This window comes from Melopsittacus undulatus, chromosome 6 (genome assembly GCF_012275295.1).
Source record: "Melopsittacus undulatus isolate bMelUnd1 chromosome 6, bMelUnd1.mat.Z, whole genome shotgun sequence".
Taxonomy (NCBI): Eukaryota; Metazoa; Chordata; class Aves; order Psittaciformes; family Psittaculidae; genus Melopsittacus; species Melopsittacus undulatus.
The window spans coordinates 74,792,907-74,812,090 of record NC_047532.1 but is presented as its reverse complement, the minus strand read 5'-3'; the positions used below and the strand labels follow the sequence as shown (position 1 = coordinate 74,812,090).

Below are 19,184 nucleotides of genomic sequence, written 5' to 3'. Positions count from 1 at the left end.
GGACCCAGCTTTGCAGCTCAGCCTCCCTCTTGCTCCCAGCCTCTCCACACCTCAGGGCCAGTGACAGCACTGTTTTCTGCTGGTTCCTGGTGGACCATGACCCTAAAGCAGCTGGAATGCAGGAAAGGGCTCCTCTCAACCCTAATCCCACACACTTCTTTATGATTTCCCACACAATTACAGAGCTATTGTACTAGATCCTAATTTCTGTAAGAAAAGGCTTCCTGGAGGTTGAATCTTGCCAGTTCAATCTCCCAAAGGCTTAAGATCATAGAAGAGTTGCTGGTACTTTGCATCTCACCAACTGCCCCCCCCTCCCCCCCCCCCCCCCCCCCCCAGCTCCATACAAAACCTCATTTTCCAGCTCCAAAATCATTAAAAACAGAAAATCACATTTTATTTGGCATGAGTGTTGATTTGACACAAAACCACAGGTATAAAACATAGACCAAGGAATGCAGCTTGGGCAACAAGCCACTATCCATGCTCCTTCATGTCTAGAAACACTTGATGCAGCCCTGAGAGGAAGTGACAGCTAGAAACCCTGCTGCATGGTTCCCAAGGAACCATTCTCACAGTAAAAGAGATGATCCACAGCACATAAAATGTACTCATTCAATTCACAGGTCTGTTACCAGGAATTCAGCTGGACTACAGGTGAAGTCAGTTTCTCTTAACCTGGCCCACTCCTGCCTGGATAGGAACACAAATATGTGCTCCCAAATACACGACAGGCTTCCTGACTCTTCATTTCAACCAAATTAGAAGAAACAGTACTACAAGGCAGTTGTAACCTTCACTTGGGGTAAATTTTGCTTCTTTCAGCTCTAACCACAACCCTGATAACACTGTTTAAATCACATTTCAGGTCTCCTTTGGAAAGGAAAACCCAAGTCTGAGTGAAAGATGCAGAGAACAAACCAATAGGTAATGCCTTGGTGAGTGGAGGAGAGCAGATACACCAGAATTCAATGGTTACTATTGCATTCTGAATATGGAAACACATGGTCTTTGAATTACAGGCAGATGAATGCTGAGCATGGGGCATGACACAGAAAGTGGCTCATTGGACACCCCAAGGGGAAAAAACAAGAAATAGAAAGAATCCTGCTTTTCACCAGGTTGAGGCCTTGCTTCCTTGTTTTGCCACTCAATATTTAGTTGCACAGACAAAATCCACACACACACACACTGTAATCAACATCAAATCCTGAGCAGCCTCACAGCACTGAGCAAGGCTTAGGGAGAAGAATGGTTCCTGTTCCCTGAGCTGCAGTGCCAGCAGCAGTGCACCCATCCACCTCCTGCTGACTGCACAGCACCGGGGATGGCAAAGCACAGCGGAAGGTGTTGACTGCCCATGGCACATCAGGGCATGCAGGCACAGCACCTCTTGGCTCAAATTCCCTGTAGCTGTGCAGCATCAGGATGTGTCTTTGTTCTCTTCCACCCCTGTATCTGCAGTCCAGCTGGATACTGAATGGATGGGGAGAAGCATGCCCAGTCCATCAGCATGGGGAGGCTGCAGTGCATCTTCCTGCCCTCTCAACCTAAACATCTGGGGACATCTCAGTGTCTGATTTACCTCATCTTCCCCAAACATACAGCACTGAAAACAAATAACATGGCTCGCTTCCATCTGGGGGCTGGGTTTTGTAGGGCAGGGGCTTGATTTGCTTGTTGTTTTGCATTGTCATATTCTAATAACAGAAGAAAAAGAGCCCCACACATATGTTAAAAAGTTATCATCCAAACGGCCATCATTGTTGGGTGTATACGAATCCAGACACAGTAGGAATCTCATGTTCCTTTTCCTTTTTGGGATCTACAACATGGCTGTATCTTTCTCCTCTGTGACATTCCAGGTAGGGCCCCCAGTTTGCAGTGGGCCTGCAGCAGCTTACAATGCGCTGGAAAGCAGAAACAAGAGGCATTTAATCTCTTACCAGGCTATTGTTAAAGTTCAGTAAAGCTGAAACTCCCACTGTGCCCTGAAGCTACCAACTCATGGCAAACACATCACCAAGGCATGTTAAAGTAACCCAAACCATAAACCACAGCCTGGGTTGGTAAATTTGCCTCTGATGCAACTAGCAGAGGTGTGTTTTGCTGTAGAAATCCGGTTTGTGAACACCTCAAGGTACTGGGGTGTGTTGTTGAAGAAAGCAGAAGCGTTCCTGGGAACGCCAAAGAAAGCAGGATGTGAGACCATGACAGCTTTTTTGTGCCTTTACCTGACATAGGTTTCCTTCAGCTTTAACTACTTTTGCAATAGCGACGATGGGGATCCAGATGACACAGAAGATGATCATGCACCAGCCAACAGCAGTTCCCCAAGCTGGGTACACCACTGAGCCATAAGTGGGAGGTGAAAACGTGACCAAAGACCAGACCAAAATTGCCTATTAAAAACAAAAGGCAAAAAGATTAAGAAAGAAAAGCAGATTTGCAGCTAACTTGAACTTGCCCCTTATTCCCAAGTTGTTAAAGATTAATAACTACAAATTCTGCAGTTCCCTCTTGCCTTCCCTGTGCCAGAATGGTTGTGCAGGTTTGGTGTTCAGTCAAGAAACATAAGACTAAAGGATGGACTGAAAGACAGCAATGATATGCATCCTAACACTTCAAGCACATCTATATTTAAACAGAACTTGATCTCTGTGTTCTGTTGAAATCTTATGTTGTAGGGTATCTATATTACTGGATAAACCCAGTACCTTTCTCTGTATGCTTTATATGTTCCCATGTTCCATCATTTTACAGGAATATGGGATAGAATCCAAGATTAAATATTGGCAAATATTGCTGCAAAAACAAGATATTTGTAAGCAGCATTTTCTAAACTGTAATCTGGACAGATTAAAGATTATGTGCTGGACATGACTCATCACTTTTTCTGGATTTGGGATGCTACTAAATTCTCACACGAACATAATCCAACCATCTACACTCACAATCAGGAGTATGAAAAACTGAGAAGGTGACAGGACATAAGAAACCTCAGTTAGACGGGGGAGAGCTGGGTATCCAAAGAGCAAGCCCAAGCTAGGGATCTGTCCTGCAAATGGGGTTTAGCTCAAAAGGGGGAAAAAAAAATATATCCAGGTTTTCCAAACATTCCTCAGTCTGAAATCTAAATAATCCAGCTGCTAAAATGGACAACCTGGTGCTTGCTCTGTGTTACTCCTCAGGAGCGTAGACTCAGCTCACTAGCAACTGATCTGAAGGTCCAGCCTCACCTGGAGAGAACCCAAGAAGGAGGGGAATATATCAGAAAGCATAGATAGCACACAGTCTGCATCAGTGGCACAGCCATACCCCATCTCCATACACAGGGCCTGGGCATTCAGCCTTCAATCTTCACATGGAAACCTCCCCAACACCAAGAGACTAAGTTGTGTCATGCTAACACATCCAGTCATCTCCACTCACCATTAACAGCACAGGAGTGACAAAAAACCAGCACATTCTCCACCACATCCAAAACCAACGGCTCTTCTTTCCAATCATCATTTCAATGTCTTCAATGAACCTGTTTCCTCCTGTTGGAAGACAATGGCAGGGTGCTCTGAAAAGCAGGTGTGGTGACTCCAAAGTGATAAAAGAAAGGCAACTATCAAGGTCAGTTTCTCCAGTTCCATGGTAACAGTTGAATTATAAAAGCTTTATTGTGGTAATTAGTGTTTTATGTGCACCATGCCTCAGATTGAGTAGCCAAATCATGGATCTTCAATGCAAATAACTTACCGTAAATGTAAATGATGCCTATTATCTCCAGGACGGCTGCAATAAGGATTCCCCATCCAGCACAGAAGTGATCTATGAGGTTAACCCAGTAAATCCCTGCCTGTAGAACAAGCAATGAGGAAGTGAAAATTTGAGGAGTAATGTCTTTATGAAGATAAACTAAGTGGCACTGTTCGAGTCAGGTTAACTCATCACCAGTCTGAGTGTAATTTCTAGTCCTTCAGGTTAAGCACACATTTGGGAACATGATTTTCATCGAATCACAGAATTGTTTGGGGGGCTTTGATTAAATATCTCTTTGTAAAGCTGAAAAGCACATCTGACAAAATACTGCAGATCTGTATACACATAGCAAGATACATATATATATATATATATATGTATGCAGCTTTACACACCAGCATGCAATAGCAGGATCACAGAACAGGAAACAAGCCATTTCACACCCTTGTGTGCCAAGTCCTTTAAAAGCTTCCCTACCATCATGTTTCATAACTTCCATGCTTTGCTTGACCACACAACTGTCTGCTCACCACAATTACCTTCTTCACATTCTCAGCCTAATTACATACATAAATCTGCATTTCTAGATGGAGTAATTGCAATGAACCTTTATATCCTTAAAAGTAATCGCCTCAAGAACTTTTACACAATATACTTCAAATTCCTTTTATGTATGTATGTATACACAGGCAGGAGAAGTAACCATACAAGCTACAGATGCTTATGAGTTAATAGGGGATTTTCATTACATGAATAGGTCATTTCTCAATCCTGTCCTGTTTGGTAGTCAGTTCTGAACAAAAAGATCCCATCAGCATCTATTAGCAGTACCCACAGCACTGCAAACACACTGTATGCACATGCTTGAGATGACATAAATAATCTGAAGCGAGGAGGAATAAATCAGGGTGGTGGTTCACAGGCTCTGTACAGGCCTTCTATTTAAAAGCACATCTCAGTTCAATAATTACAGAAAACCTCAGGTTCTTCAAGCTTCCTTCTGGGAGTTTATTGGCATGTCTAGGCACGCTGGCAGAATTCAAGATCTCTCAGATCAATCCATGCAAAAAGAAGCAGTTGGAAAGGATACTTTGACTTGAGTTCATCACTTGCAGCATCACTAAACCGATCGCCAGAGAAGAATGTAACGTCTTACCTGACTAACACAGATCAGACCGAGGAGGAAGAGCAGTATGCACACACCCAGGGTTATAGGCAATCTTAACTTCTTCATCACTTGGGGATATATATCTTGTATGGTGGTTGTAAGTGTTTCTGCAAAGGAAGAAGGGTGGGCTTTGAGCAGCATGGTTAAGAAAGGTAATGGTAATTTGCAAAGCCATGGCTCATTTAAAACTCCACTCACCTATGGTGGCAAACTGAGAGTCAAGGCCCAAGAGCAGGAGCATGAAGAAAAACAAGAAGGACCACAGCGGAGAAACCGGTAGCTTGGAGAGAGCCTCTGGGTAGGCTACAAATGCCAGGTCAAATCCTGGAAAGCAGTGGAGGGAAGGGGGTTATTGCCATGCCTTGACCAGAGCGAGTCCCCCCCACCAGCAGCGTGATGATCAGCTTACCTGAGTCCACAACCTCCGAGACGGGCCTCTCGGACACAAATGCCATGTGTCCCAGGATGGAGAATATCGCAAACCCAGCGAAGACGCTGGTGACACAGTTGGTCACACAAACTAAAATAGCATCTGAGTAGCAGTTGTTGTGAAACTTATTGTATGAAGACAAAGCGACCAGCCCACCCCATGCCACGGACAGGGAGTAGAATATCTGGGTGGCTGCATCTTTCCAAACCTGCCAGAAATAAGAACATGGGAGTTACTGTACAACTCACGGTATGTGTCATAAGCTTTTAAGTCTGTCTCTGTTGAAGCTCCAGGGTTTTGCTTGGTTTGGGGTTTGTTTTTCTTGCATTTAGCCTGAATATCTAATTCCATTTCATATGCATTTTAGAGGAGGTGAGACATAGCATGCTGGTGACCTTGCAGTTTCCAGCACAAACAATAAAACAATATCATTTACTATCTCTGAAGGTCACATCCTTTACAGAAGAGATTAAATTAAGGATGGTAGTGATAAGACAAGGGGTAACGGGTTCAAACTCAAACAGGGGAAGTTTAGATCAGATATAAGGAAGAAATTCTTTACTGTTAGGGTGGTGAGGCACTGGAATGGGGTTCCCAGGGAAGTTGTGAATGCTCCATCCCTGGCGGTGTTCAAGGCCAGGTTGTTCAGAGGCTTGGGCGGCATGCTTTAGTGTGAGGTGTCCCTCCCCATGGCAGAGGGGTAGGAACTGGATGATCTTAAGGTCCTTTCCAACCCTAACTATTCTATGATTCTATGATTCACAGATGTGGGATGTCAAGATATGAATCTTGTCACAGCACCAACAAATAAGGAAAACCAGGACACAGTTGCAGAAGTGGAAACTTCCATGGGTTCTCCCACTTGTGCTCATCCCACTATGACCCAGACAAACCACATCTGCCTCTGCTGCAGCATGACCCCCAAGAGCTGCTCAGAGGCAATACCATGGCTGTGGTCACTATCTGGCATGGCAGGGAGAGGGCAGAAGGTGGCTAGCTGTTTAGATTGAGAGTAGCTACAGCAGGGGTTTGGACTTCCAATAGAGCTGTCCTGCGATTCTACCCCTCTGCTGCGCTATGGGGAGACCTCCCCCCCTGCAGCCCTGATCCAGCTCTGGGGCAGCAGCACAAGAGGGACGTGAAGCTGCTGGAGTGAGTGCAGAGGAGGCCATGGAGATGCTGCGAGGGCTGGAGCAGCTCTGCTCTGGAGCCAGGCTGAGAGAGCTGGGCTGGGGCAGCCTGGACAAGAGAAGGCTCCTGAAGGGGAGACCTGAGAGCAGCTCCAGTGCCTAAAGGGGCTGCAGGAAACCTGGAGAGGGTCTTTGGACAAGGGCCTGTAGGGACAGGCCAAGGGGAATGACTTTAAGCTGCCAGAACAGGGGAGACTGAGATGAGCTCTTAGGCAGAAGCTCTTCCCTGGGAGGGTGCTGAGGCGCTGGCACAGGGTGCCCAGAGAAGCTGTGGCTGCCCCATCCCTGGCAGTGTTCAAGGCCAGGTTGGACACAGGGGCTTGGAGCAGCTGCTGCAGTGGAAGGTGTCCCTGCCTGTGGCAGGGGCTGAAGCTGGAGGAGCTTCAAGGCCCCTTCCAGCACAAACAAGGCTGGGGTTCTGTGATTCTATGATTTTAGAAACCCCCTCATTCAGAGGGGTTGCTGAATGCACAGGACCTGCTTCAGATACAAAGTGCAGGGCAGCTCATGGAGAAGAACCTGACCAGATAAAAACCCAAGTTGCTTCATAAGAGACAAGTGCGTAGAACCACAGAAGCATATCATGCTTCTGGAGCTGTCACCACCTCTCACCTCTGCCTCCATCAGCTTGGTGATGTTGGACTGTCTCCCAATGTAGTATTCAATGCCATCCAAAGCACCTTCCAGGGTGGCACCCCGCACCAGCAAGATGAGTAGGATTACGTATGGGAAGAGTGCAGTGAAGTACACAACCTGCAGGGACACACATCAGATGTGAGGTGACACATAGACCCCTGTGCAAGGAGAATGGCCAGGCTTTAGCTAAGGTCTTTTGCACAGCTTCCAGGTGACCAAGGAAGTGAACACATGCCAGCCACTAAGGCATCTGGATTAGCTGGTTCCAGAGCTGCATTCCAGCAGGAAGCACAAGGCCCAAGCCACATACCCACTTCTCAGATAGCACTTGACCAGTTCCTCAGATACGTTTTCTGACATGATTTACTGGCCTGGACTTCACCACCCCAGAGCCCTCTTGCCAGGCTTCTGGCAAATGCTAACTGAAAGCTGTTTCAGATTGGGTGGCCAGGGTGGAATTATCTCCTACAAGCAACATTCAACAGTCCTCTTGTTCTCAGCTTCAGTGTTATGCAGCCAGGTAATTGACCCAGGGCTGCTGTTTACACCAAGCCATAGCATTACACCATCATATGGTGAGGGCCATTCCTGAAGACCTCCTTCCTATTTGCCTGGAATAGTCAATTCTCACTGCTTTTCATCCTTGCCTTGTTCCTGCCCAGCTAGATTCTTCTCAGTCTTAGCTTGCTCCTCAGAGGCTTACCTTCGTGCCAGAGGAGAGGTGGCAGCAGGAACAGACAATTGCCAGGAACCCAAAGAATGTGAGTTGAAGAGAAGCTGTGCATCAGAACTGTGGCTGGGAAAGCAGAGATACTCCACCCTGGAGGGCTCACAGCTCCAAAGAGAAAGCAGAACAGGAGGAGACATCAGGCTGAGCAAAGGAAGACAGGCAGTGAGGACCCATGGAAATCCACAATGGCTGGAGGAATATAAAGGAAACCAAAACCAGCAACAATGAGAAAAACAAACAGTGCAGGGAGGGTGAAAGGAAGAATGAAGGCAAGAGGATGAAGATGCACAGAATGAAGCAGCACAGAGGTAAGCAAGCAGCATGGGGAGGAAGGAGCTAGACCAGGAAAGGGGCTGCACGAAGCTCAGCCTGCCTGAGGTTTGGAGAGGACCTAGCCTAGCCCAAGGGAAACTCCAGACAGCTGTGCTCCAGCACATGGAAATGGAGGCTCAGCAGAGCCAGAGTCTGAACACCAGCACCTATGGACCTGGTTCCTAAAAGCAGCTTGAGATCTGGAGTCTAAACATTTCCCAACCCAGCAGGAACCTGCACACCCATGTGTGCTTGCAGGATGTGACCTGCATGTCAACCAGTCTGGAGGTGCGAGTAATTGCCGGGTGTTCCTAGGGTGTGTGTGCGTGTGCCGTCACGGGCACAGGTCCATCAGGGACTGCCAAAACCCAGCTGGAACCACCTGCACGACAGCAAGATCCCTACACACACGGTGGCTCTGGTGGAGCTGGGACCCATGGATTAAGTAATTGCTATGTAATCAGCACCTTACTCGTATTTTATGTACCAGTTACAAAGCCAAGGTGCAGAAAGAAAGTCTGATGCTGAGTCCAGCAAAGGGGAGTGGGTTTGGACTGAGTCCTGCCCTGTCCTGACCATCCACGAGTCCAACTGACATTGAAGGGCAGGATTCCATCACCTAAAGGGTGCTTACAAGAAACCTGGCGAGGGGCTTTTTACAAAGGAATGTGATGACAGAACAAAGGGAAATGGCTTTAAACTAAGAAGGGAAATTAGATCTGAGGCAGAAGTTCTTCCCTAAGGAAGTTGGAGCTGGATGAGCTTTAAGATCCCTTCCAACACAAACCAGGCTGGGATTCTATGATCAGTCTGCTACTTGCTCTTCCTAACTTACCTTACCAGAAGATTTTATTCCCTTAAACAGCGCAGCTCCAACAATCATCCAAGACAGGAGAAGGCAGAGAGCCAGGTACCACACGATGTTACCGGTCTCGTCCAACCCACTCGAGCGCTGAAGAGTCACTTTACTGAAAGCACAAAGCGCTGCCATGAGAAAAGGGTGACAGCAACACTCGCTCCTCTTCAGCTACTGCCTGAAGGAAAGTGAGCTGGTTTCTAATGATATTACAAGAACCTGCAGCTGCTTCCAGTTAGAACTGCATGGTTGGCATTGAAACATAAGTGAAATCCAAACTAGATGATACTTTGAAGGAAGATGGAGGTTGATGGTTAGCAATAAGCTCACTGCTTCTCAGTCGTTGAACAATATATTTCCTCTTCAGAGTATTTCCTCTGAAGGATAACAACAGTAATATCCAGTATACGTGTATATATAATCCTCATATATGCCCCATCCCTGGCAGTGTTCAAGGCCAGGTTGAACACAGGGGCTTGGAGCAAGCTGCTCCGGTGGAAGGTGTCCCTGCCTGTGGCAGGGGTTGGAGCTGGATGAACTTTAAGGTTCCTTCCAACCCAAACCAGGCTGGGATTCTGTGAAAACCTGAATATTTAACTGCATTTCCCCCCTCTTTCTAAAATCTACCAGCCATCAGCTCTCCATACAACTCCCATCAGGCCTGCCTCAGCTCTTTAATGTTAGCCATGACATTCTGATTGCAAGAGAAGAGCTATAAGAAGAATCAGTTTGCAGGAACCCATAGAATATGAGGCAAATTGAAACTAAAGAGATGGCAATTTCACAGCAGGCCCAGATTCAGAATAAAATGAATATATTTTGTATAGTAACTCCTAAATAAAGAAGTATATGCTATCAGATGCTAAGCAGTCCTTCCCAGCACTCCAGAGAGGAGCACTTCATTAAAGCTGGAGTATTTTCAGTTTGCTGCAGGTTCATTTGCTTTCTTTTAAGAGCCCAGGCTCATCAATTCAATTTGAAGCTTAAGTTGCATTTTTAGCAACTTCTTTAAAACCTTTACTTACTTCCAGTATTGCTCACTGGGGAATTGCACTGGTTTGTAGTTCATGGTGCCATTAATACAGGTGAGGTTGTTGCTTGTGATGAATGAGTAGTTTGCATGAATGATATTTCCATCCAAGGTCGCATTGCAGTCACTTACTGAAAGGAAGCAAGCACAAGGGATCACTGACACAGTGTTACTGTTATAGCACTTACAGATTTTGAGCTAGCATCAACTTTTGGTTAAGTCAAGCATCTCACGTTCATTGTATGAATCCTATGAATCTTAGAAGAGCTGTTCAGATATATGGCTAAAGAGAGTTACAATTACCTTAACATCTGGCAATACATTTCCAGCTATTAATTATCTCACCTGCTTCACCTGGTTCTGAGATGGAAAATGGTGAGATTACAGGTGTTTGGCCACAGATCTGCTGCCAAACATCAAGAGCAATAGTGAGGAGGTATGCTCTTAAGAGTTAATAAAGTGTGAAACCAATGCCTCACGGGTGCTCAGGATTACCATAGCTGCAGGGTAAGTGAGGGACAATGAAATAATGCTGGTACTCTCAAGGAAGGTATGTGCTTTGCCATAAAGCCTAATGAAATGGGAATGCAGTATTTACAGGGATTGCATGTACTAGAAGAAACTTTAGATTTCCAAAGAGAAAAAGGAACTAGCAAGATGTTTTTTTCAGCCCAGCTCTTTGTATATTCCTGAAGCACCCAGACCTGGTGGCAGGGAAACAGATAGGCATCACTCCCATGTGTTCAGATGCAAAATTCCAGAAGGATTTTTCAAGCCATGGGGAACTGTCTTGCCCCTGTAATTTCTCCCAGGAAACAGTACAGAGTACAAGTATCCAAGATAGTGATATTAAAGACAATCAGCAATATTGATTAATCTATGATAACAAGTAATATTAAGTATGGTACCTAATCGTGTTTTGCTGCAGAACTCATCTGCCCAGGAGAAGCAGTCTGACCACGGCAGCACTTTTTGAAAGGAGGCAAATAAGTAGTAGAGTGCATAAGCAATGATAACGTTGTAGTAGATCGCCACGAATGTGGAGATGATGACCATCGTGATGCCCACTCCTAGGAAAGAGACACACACAAAGTCTTCATACCCCAGACTCCAGTTGGAAATATCATGAAAAAAAGAATGGCCTCCACTTGACTTTTAAAGGATTATTTGGGAAGAAGCTGAGCTTAGTTTTGTTTGGGTTTTAAATCATGTTTAACAGCAACCAAACTGGAAAGGGTTTTGATGCAGAGGTTGAATCAGGACCACAGAAAAACTGGACTAGTTGCCAAGTCCAAGCAGTTCCCTCTCGGTTCAGTTGGAAGCTTGGATTGCTTAGTAAATTGAAACTACACTAGGGCTGGCCAAGCCATTTTAAAGATCTCACTGTAATGAATGGTTTTGCCAGTAAATGAGAAGCAATACAAAAGAGTTAATCTGTGCTGATAATGCTGTTTTCTTCCTTTGTTAAAATGAACTTTGCTCTGTGAGTTTGGGAAAGTCTGCCAAGCTGTCCCACTCATCCTATAGACTATATTCAAGGCTTGTATCTTAGACACATAAAAGATTTCCAGTGTCTATAGACTTTGTCTTGAAGTTAAATACAGTACTCTCATGAAAGGTTGCTTGTGCTGCAGAACAGAGACTAAAAAGGATAAGTGTTCAGGCCACCCCACAGACTGTGATCCTTTTGTTTTCTGTAGAAGGTGGAAAGTAAAAATTCTTATTGCATAGGAAAACTTCCTTATTCCTACATTAAATCCTCTGGTAGATACAGCTCAAATAAGACCAATTGCACAGTCCTTTATGCCCATCAGTACAGGGCCTGGATGGAAGCAGTGGGTAAACCACATGGTGGCTTATCCCCAAACACACACATCTCCCTAGGAAATTCCAGCCCTCAGAGACAGGCAAACTAGCACTACAGAGTGCAACTCTTATCATAAGAGGCATCTCACCTTATGAACCAGTCTAGCCTATTTTATCACACTAGCAGATGCCTCCCAGGCAATGAGTTGGGTGAATATGTGCCCAGCATTGCATAAAGCAATCAGACCCAAGTGCCTATGCCAGTGCTGGCAGCTGGGCACAGAGTTAGTCCACCCAACATGGTACTGCCTTGCAAGCTACACAGGATGTGATGTATGAAGAAACAGCAATAAAATGAACCTCTAAAAATTATTTGCAACCTGTTGCACGTAGTGCTGGGTGTTTAACTGAGGTTTTCCCTCCCCCAGCAAACAGGGTGCTTTCCTCCTGCCTGGACACATGCAGTTCAGGTGGAGTGCTGCATAACACCAGGAGAATCACTGATAAAGCATCCTACCATCCACACCCTTTGGGGGAAAAGCTTTAATCCCCACCTCCTTATTAAGTGAATAAGTAAGATCACAGAAACACAGAACGGTGAGGGTTGGAAGATCTACTTGGGAATATAATCCATGGAATAGTTTGGATTGGAAAAGACCTTCAAAGCTCATCTGGTCCAACCCCCCGCATAAAACTGACTTGTGACATTGGGAATATTCTCTACAGGGAAACTGGCTTCTCATAATTAGTAACTTTGTGAAGAAATTGTTTATTACTATTTATTACTAACATTAAAAGATCTAAAGAAAACAGAACAATACCAACCTTGAAACAGTGGTAATATTCTCCAGATGGAAATCGGCCCCAGGCTAGCAAACTGCCCAAGGGAACATTCCATGAAAAATAAGGGCAAACCAGCTAAGGCCAACATCAGGGTGTATGGGATGAGAAAAGCACCTGAGGGGAGAGAGGGAGGGAAAATACAAACACACAGGGAAAATAATGAATTTTTCATTACCCCAATTCCACCACATTTTATATCCCAATTTGCCCCCACTTCAAATATCCCACTGTGGGTTCTTTTCTGTTTGCAGAATGGAGAGATGTTTCTAACTCCTCTTTGCTGTGGGATTAAACAGTACCTGTGATGAAGAGACACAGATCACCAGAACCAGTGATTTACATGGGATGGCTTCTCTAACAGAATCAAAAGGATTTCACACCACCTATCAAAGACAGTTGTCATACAAGCAGGAATACTGCTCAGCTGCAGTCCCCACTGGATCCCAGTGTATCTTCCAGCTTTCCGTTTAAAAAGGAACAGAATCATTCCTTCCTGGGCTTCGCTGTGATTTGCAGCTGCCCTGTTCGAGGAGCTACTGGACATCAAAGCATGAAAATCACTGTCTACGGTTGGCTGACTCCTGTGCCAAACAAGATCCCAGTGTGGCTTTTGTTCATGTCCATTTTAAAGTGTACATTAACCTGATATCAATGAGAGCCCTGTTCTGCCAGAGGGACTGGCACGTCTTTGTGTGAGCACAGAAGACGAGGAAAATGAGAGTACAAGTTTCCTAAACACAACCTGATATCCCCCCAGAAACCTGTGCTCTTCACTGAGCTTAAAGCAATCGAGGACCCAGTTGCGGGGGGGACTGCGAGTACCTGCTGTCATGTAAGGCAGCAAATAGTCCCACAGAATTAACTGGGTTACTCCTCAGGTTTCAAAATGAGGATGGAGCAGTCGTCTTTATCAGCTGTGGGGCACAGAGCAGGATACGAGCAGCAGTACAAATATGCTTTAAATGCAAATCTTTCTGCTCCAGCAGAGAAGTGCAAGGGCCAATGTCACAACTTAGTTTGATTTCATGATTTTCTTTAGCATATTGTAAGTAATGCAACTTCTGCACCAAGAAAGCCTCTGGGTGTTATACATGCTGTGCTGTGCTTATAGTCCAGGATTTGACATCCAGTGTCTGTTAGGCAGAGAAAATAAGTACATACAAGTAAGTCCTCTGCAGTTACTTGGTGTTTATGCTGTCTTTAATTACCAGTGGTTGCTTGGCAAGTAGACAAAGCTCTGGAGTAGCAGCCAAGGAAGCCAGTGCCTCCATTTGGCTTTGCCACTAGTCCATTGTGTAAGCAGGTAGAGGCTTTCTGTGCCTCACACTTCCCAAGTATCTGATGAGGTAATTATTGAGCTTGGATAATTACTCCAGCTCAGCTTGTTTGCCTGGCAAAACAAAGGTGCAGAGGGGATTGTATTGCTCTCTATAAACATATCAGGGAGGTAAGCATGGGGGAGGGAGAACAGCTAGTTAGGAAAGTAGAGGATATTGGCACATTGACAAAAGATGCTTTTGGTTGTGAGTAAATCAGAAGCATTCTGGAATTTGCAGGTGGAAGTTTGCAATTAAAACTAAATCACAGAATCATAGAATAGTTGGAAGGCACCTTCAAAGCTCATCTGGTCCAACCCCCCTGCAATGAGCAGGGATGTTCTTCAACTAAATCTGGTTGTGCAGAGCCACTGTTTCTCTCAGCTGATACCCAAAAAGCAGAGATGTCTCTTAGTCCTCTTCCCATTCCTATCAGCAGGTACTATGCCAGTTCTGAGGGTGATGCTCACATCCAGCTTTGACAGGACATGCCCAGCCTTAGGGCCCTGCTCTCTCCTGAAGACAGCAAGATGTGCCCACCCAACACAGCCATTCCATACAGGTACCTCCGCCATTCTGGTAGGTGAGGTAGGGAAACCTCCAGACGTTGCCCAGGCCCACAGCATAGCCCACCATGGAGAGCAGGTAATCGCCTTTGTTCGACCAGTTGCCACGCTCCAGGTTCTCATCACTGTCACCAATGTGGGCATCTTTCTCATTGGACAAACTGAAGTTCTTGGAAGAGAAGGAGAGGGAAGGCTCAGGATCACCCCATAGGCGAGCAGCATAGTCATATCCTCATTCCTCTGTCCACAGCAGCACCTTGACATCACTGGGTGGGCTGCCTGTCCACCTCATCACTAGCAGGACAGCATGGACTCGGCTAAGAGGGTCCCACCAGAGAGCCCAATCTCTATGGCCAGTTTTGCTCTGCTGCTACTGTAGTCCCCTGTGCTCTCAACTCCTGGGGACAGTACATCCAAGAGATGCCCAGCTCAGATGGTCACACCAGGACATACTTGTGTGCCCACTCTAAAAACCCCTGTCTGGGTGCTCATCCTTCTCAGTGCTCCCATTTGCTGTCTGGATCCCCCTTTGCCCACACAACTCCGTATCACCATACCTCACCTCCCCAGTGTTCCAAGGTACCTGCACCCTGCTGACTGTGTGGTACTTGGCATGGAGAAGCCCAAGCAGATGCATCCCTGGGAGCACGCTATCCCATCCCCATCCTCCTCACCTTCTTCTTCCCGCAGGAGAGGAATCTCGGCAGGCTGAGCATCCCCATTGCCGCGCCTCCGGAGCCGCTCCGCTCTGCCCGCACAGCCCGCAGCTCTGCCCTATTTAAGAGCCGGTTCCTTCCCTCTTGCCCGCCCTCATCGGGAAACCTCGGGTCTGGGCTGCCCCGCAGCCACGTCCCGCCCCGCTGATCCTGCTCCACTTCCTCGGGAACACCCCTGACCACTTCCCATCCTCACCGCCCCCTGCCCTGCTCACCTCAACCCGGGACCACTTCCCCTGCTCCTCAGCCCCAACACAGGGGAAGGGAGGGGGAACCCCCGCCTGCAGCCCTGATCCAGCTCTGGGGCAGCAGCACAAGAGGGACGTGAAGCTGTTGGAGTGAGTGCAGAGGAGGCCATGGAGATGCTGTGAGGGCTGGAGCAGCTCTGCTCTGGAGCCAGGCTGAGAGAGCTGGGCTGGGGCAGCCTGGACAAGAGAAGGCTCCTGAAGGGGAGACCTGAGAGCAGCTCCAGTGCCTAAAGGGGCTGCAGGAAAGCTGGAGAGGGGCTTGGGACAAGGGCCTGTAGGGACAGGCCAAGGGGAATGGCTTTAACCTGCCAGAACAGGGAAGACTGAGATGAGCTCTTAGGCAGAAGCTGTACCCTGTGAGGGTGCTGATGCGCTGGCACAGGGTGCCCAGAGAAGCTGTGACTGCCCCATCCCTGGCAGTGTTCAAGGCCAGGTTGGACACAGGGGCTTGGAGCAGCTGCTGAAGTGGAAGGTGTCCCTGCCCGTGGCAGGTGTTGGAGCTGGAGGAGGTTTAAGGTCCCTTCAACCCAAACCAATGTGGGATTCTGTGATTATTCCCCCTCTGCCAGCACCTATCCATATCCTTGTCTTCTACCTACAGAGCTGCTGACTCCCCATCACACACAGACCTCTTTCACTCCTTCTTAACCTGCTGGAGTCGAGGCTCAGGAGATGCCCGGAAGCAAAGGGCACCAAGGGGTTAAGCACTATGGAAATTTCAGCTTCTCAACACACCTTTCACATGGAGCCAAGCACGGAAGGGCAGGTCATAAAAGCAAAGCCACTGCCAGAGGAGGAATTTAACTAGCAATGACTGAAGGACCTTTTCTGAAGCATTCCCCTGCCTCACCCACCAAAATGACCTTCCCCAGGCATCCCCTCAGGACATTCAGGAGGACACAAAGGATGCTTCAGGTACAGGCACAAGGGGACACTGCTTCACTGGCTCCTTAACTGCCCCCCTCCATTCCTAACTGCTATTTCCATGGCTCTTTCAGATCCACGCTGTGACACTTCGTGTTCTCAGTGGGACTTCTGTGCTGCGTAAAGTGCTGCCCAGCATGACTGGATCCAGCCAGGACTCAGCAGTGCATGGGACAGCACCTGAAAGGTGGGAAGGTGACATCAGGCTTTTTATCACCCTGTGCAGCAGGTTCTCTTGGTGAGTTCCACTGCAGGAGCTGGAAGGGGGCCAGCACACTTTGTCTTTGGAACAAGAACTGAGAGCAAGTGCAGTGCTCCAGCAAGACACAGGCTTTGGGGAGAGTAAATAAACAAGAACTCAAGGGAAGGCTCCACAGGCTCCCTGTGAACCTGGATCCAAGTGGCCAAAGCACGGTGCCAAACACAGCCCTTCAGGCTGGTTCTGCCCCCCACACCAAGGGCACACCGAGACTCCGGTCAATATTCCTCCAGAGCCCCCCAGACAGTCCATAAAGTAAATAAACCTCTTTGGCCATCCTGATCTCAGTTACCTGTTTGAGATGAAAGGAGGGAACGTGGTTCTGGGCTGGATCCTGAGTGATTTTGGTACCTGTGGGTCACTGTGTCCGGGGAAACAGAACTGGTCTGTAAACAGTGCTGGGCCTGACAAAAGCCCCGGGTTCTCTTCCAAACTCATGATTCAGAACTAGTTATCAGCTTGTTTAGAAACAAGACGAGATGAAAAACAACCTGTTAGCCACAGCCTCTCCCTCCTTATTAGGATTAAGTGCATGTTGTAACATTGTGGAGTCACTGGCTGTGGCATTCTCTCTCTGTAACTGAAGATGACTAAAAGTAGACGTATACTGGAGGCAGCACTCCTGGGATGCGTTCTGTTTCTGACCATGGGAAAGTTGTGTTTCTAATGCATTTTCCTGTGTTTAAAGAGGAAGAATGAAAAATCACAGCACAGTCAGAATTCCCGGGGTGATCAGTGGAGAGATGAGTATCCTTAAGGAGAGAATTGCCTGGAGGAGGGCTTGGGTTTGCATTCGAAAGGGGCTGAGCCCATCAGGTTCATCCCTGAAGGCTGGTTCCTCATAGCCTGAATGGCCACCCATCACTATGCACCCCGTGAGCCTGTTACTGCTGGAATGTTTCTGCCAAACACACAGAGATAACAGCCAGCAAACCAAAGCCAGCTTGGCTCTCCCATAGATGAGATATCCCATCTCCTGACCAGCAGCATAACTGAGCTATCCAAGTAACCTTTTTTCTTTGCAAAGCACCCCTAGATTACTATGAATTCCACTAACTGAACACTCTTAATCCAATGGAGGGGGGAACACACAACCATTAATGATAACCTTTACATGCTGGCAACACAGCAAACAGTTCTACCATATCCTAGGAGCAGTGAGATACTCATGTTTGCCTTTTGGTTGCACCAGTGCCATTATCAGATGCTGGGTATTGCCCTTAGCTAACACAAACATAGCTATGGGGATGGAATAGATGGGGTTGGTTGTGCTAATTTAAGCATACAATGAGTAAATTCCCTTTCTTCATCTGGATGTTCTGCCACAGCAGTGCTTACAAATAGCATGACCTGGCACACACATCCAAAACTGATCCAGCAGCACAGCCGGGGTTCCTGTACCTCTCCCATTCCCAACCAGAAGAAGCTAAAGACCTGCCAGAGGGGAGACTGAGATGAGCTCTTAGGCAGAAGCTCTTCCCTGGGAGGGTGCTGAGGCGCTGGCACAGGGTGCCCAGAGAAGCTGTGGCTGCCCCATCCCTGGCAGTGTTCAAGGCCAGGTTGGACACAGGGGCTTGGAGCAAGCTGCTCCAGTGGAAAGTGTCCCTGTCAGTGGCTGGAACTAAATGAGCTTTAAGGTCCCTTCCAACACAAACCAGTGATTCTATGGTTCTATGAACATACACAAGTCCTGGAAAAAACAGTTATGAATCTAAAATCAAGTTCTCTCCCATCCAGGGAAGATGTGTCAATGGTACACTGATCTCTACGCTAGCTGATGTCATTGCTTTTGAGCCTTAATTGAAAACAAGCTGAGAAGAGGCCCAGGATGCTCCAAACAGGGTCAACTTTGCTTTGAGCAACTGAAACACTGTAAATGCAAAACCCCGGGTATTGTATCATGGAAGTATCATAACAACAGGTACAACTAATAAAAGCAAAGAGATAAAGAACAGGAGGGACAAAACTTGGGAGTGTGCGATTATCACAACTTGATGATTGAGGAGCACAGAGGTGTCAGGGTGTAATGATTTGCCTATTGGGAAACCTCTCAGAGGTGTGGCCAGTAGAAACTAAGGACTCATTTTTAATTGAGTAAAATCAAGCCTAGGAATGAGTACAATTCTAATTTTCCAATATGCTGAACTGAGCTCATCAATCCCAGCATCAAAAGCCAGTATCTGTGGAGTTCAGCAAAGCCAGGAGGGGCAGGAAGGGGTTGTTCTGTTTGGTCGGGTTTGTGTGTATTTGCTTTGGTTTGTGGGGAATTTTCTTCTAATTACACACAAAGAGCTTTTTACAGAAGATAAAGGAAATGCATATTCTTGAGAAGCTTCTGCCTAACAGTAAGGCTTTGAAATACAGGCAATGACAACCCCGCAGCAGAAAGGAGACCTTTCAGCTC

At 46.9% G+C, this 19,184-nt stretch overlaps 1 protein-coding gene across 1 annotated transcript; it reads right to left on the bottom strand.

Moving 5' to 3' along the window:
- Positions 1 to 372: 372 nt before the first annotated feature.
- On the bottom strand, positions 373 to 15,380 carry SLC6A14 (solute carrier family 6 member 14). Its single transcript, XM_005148230.3, has 14 exons — positions 15,308 to 15,380; positions 14,634 to 14,802; positions 12,734 to 12,865; positions 11,011 to 11,172; positions 10,098 to 10,233; positions 9,052 to 9,184; positions 7,151 to 7,291; positions 5,328 to 5,556; positions 5,117 to 5,242; positions 4,907 to 5,025; positions 3,748 to 3,847; positions 3,433 to 3,542; positions 2,235 to 2,402; positions 373 to 1,910 (listed from the first exon to the last, which is right to left on the bottom strand). Exons 1-14 carry the CDS (start codon positions 15,353 to 15,355, stop codon positions 1,761 to 1,763), a joined length of 1,923 nt encoding a protein of 640 aa, XP_005148287.2. The 5' UTR covers positions 15,356 to 15,380; the 3' UTR covers positions 373 to 1,760.
- Between the last annotated feature and the right edge of the window lie 3,804 nt (positions 15,381 to 19,184).

Bases quoted from the DNA above. Each gene is read 5' to 3' on its own strand.
- SLC6A14 (XM_005148230.3), bottom strand. From the start codon at position 15,355: ATGGGGATGCTCAGCCTGCCGAGATTCCTCTCCTGCGGGAAGAAGAAG. The intron at 7,292-9,051 runs GTAAGTTAGGAA...GTGTCCCTGCAG, and splicing joins GAATAAAATCTTCTGGTAAG to GTTGTGTACTTCACTGCACT. The intron at 3,848-4,906 runs GTAAGACGTTAC...CTTGTTCTACAG, and splicing joins GTCTGATCTGTGTTAGTCAG to GCAGGGATTTACTGGGTTAA.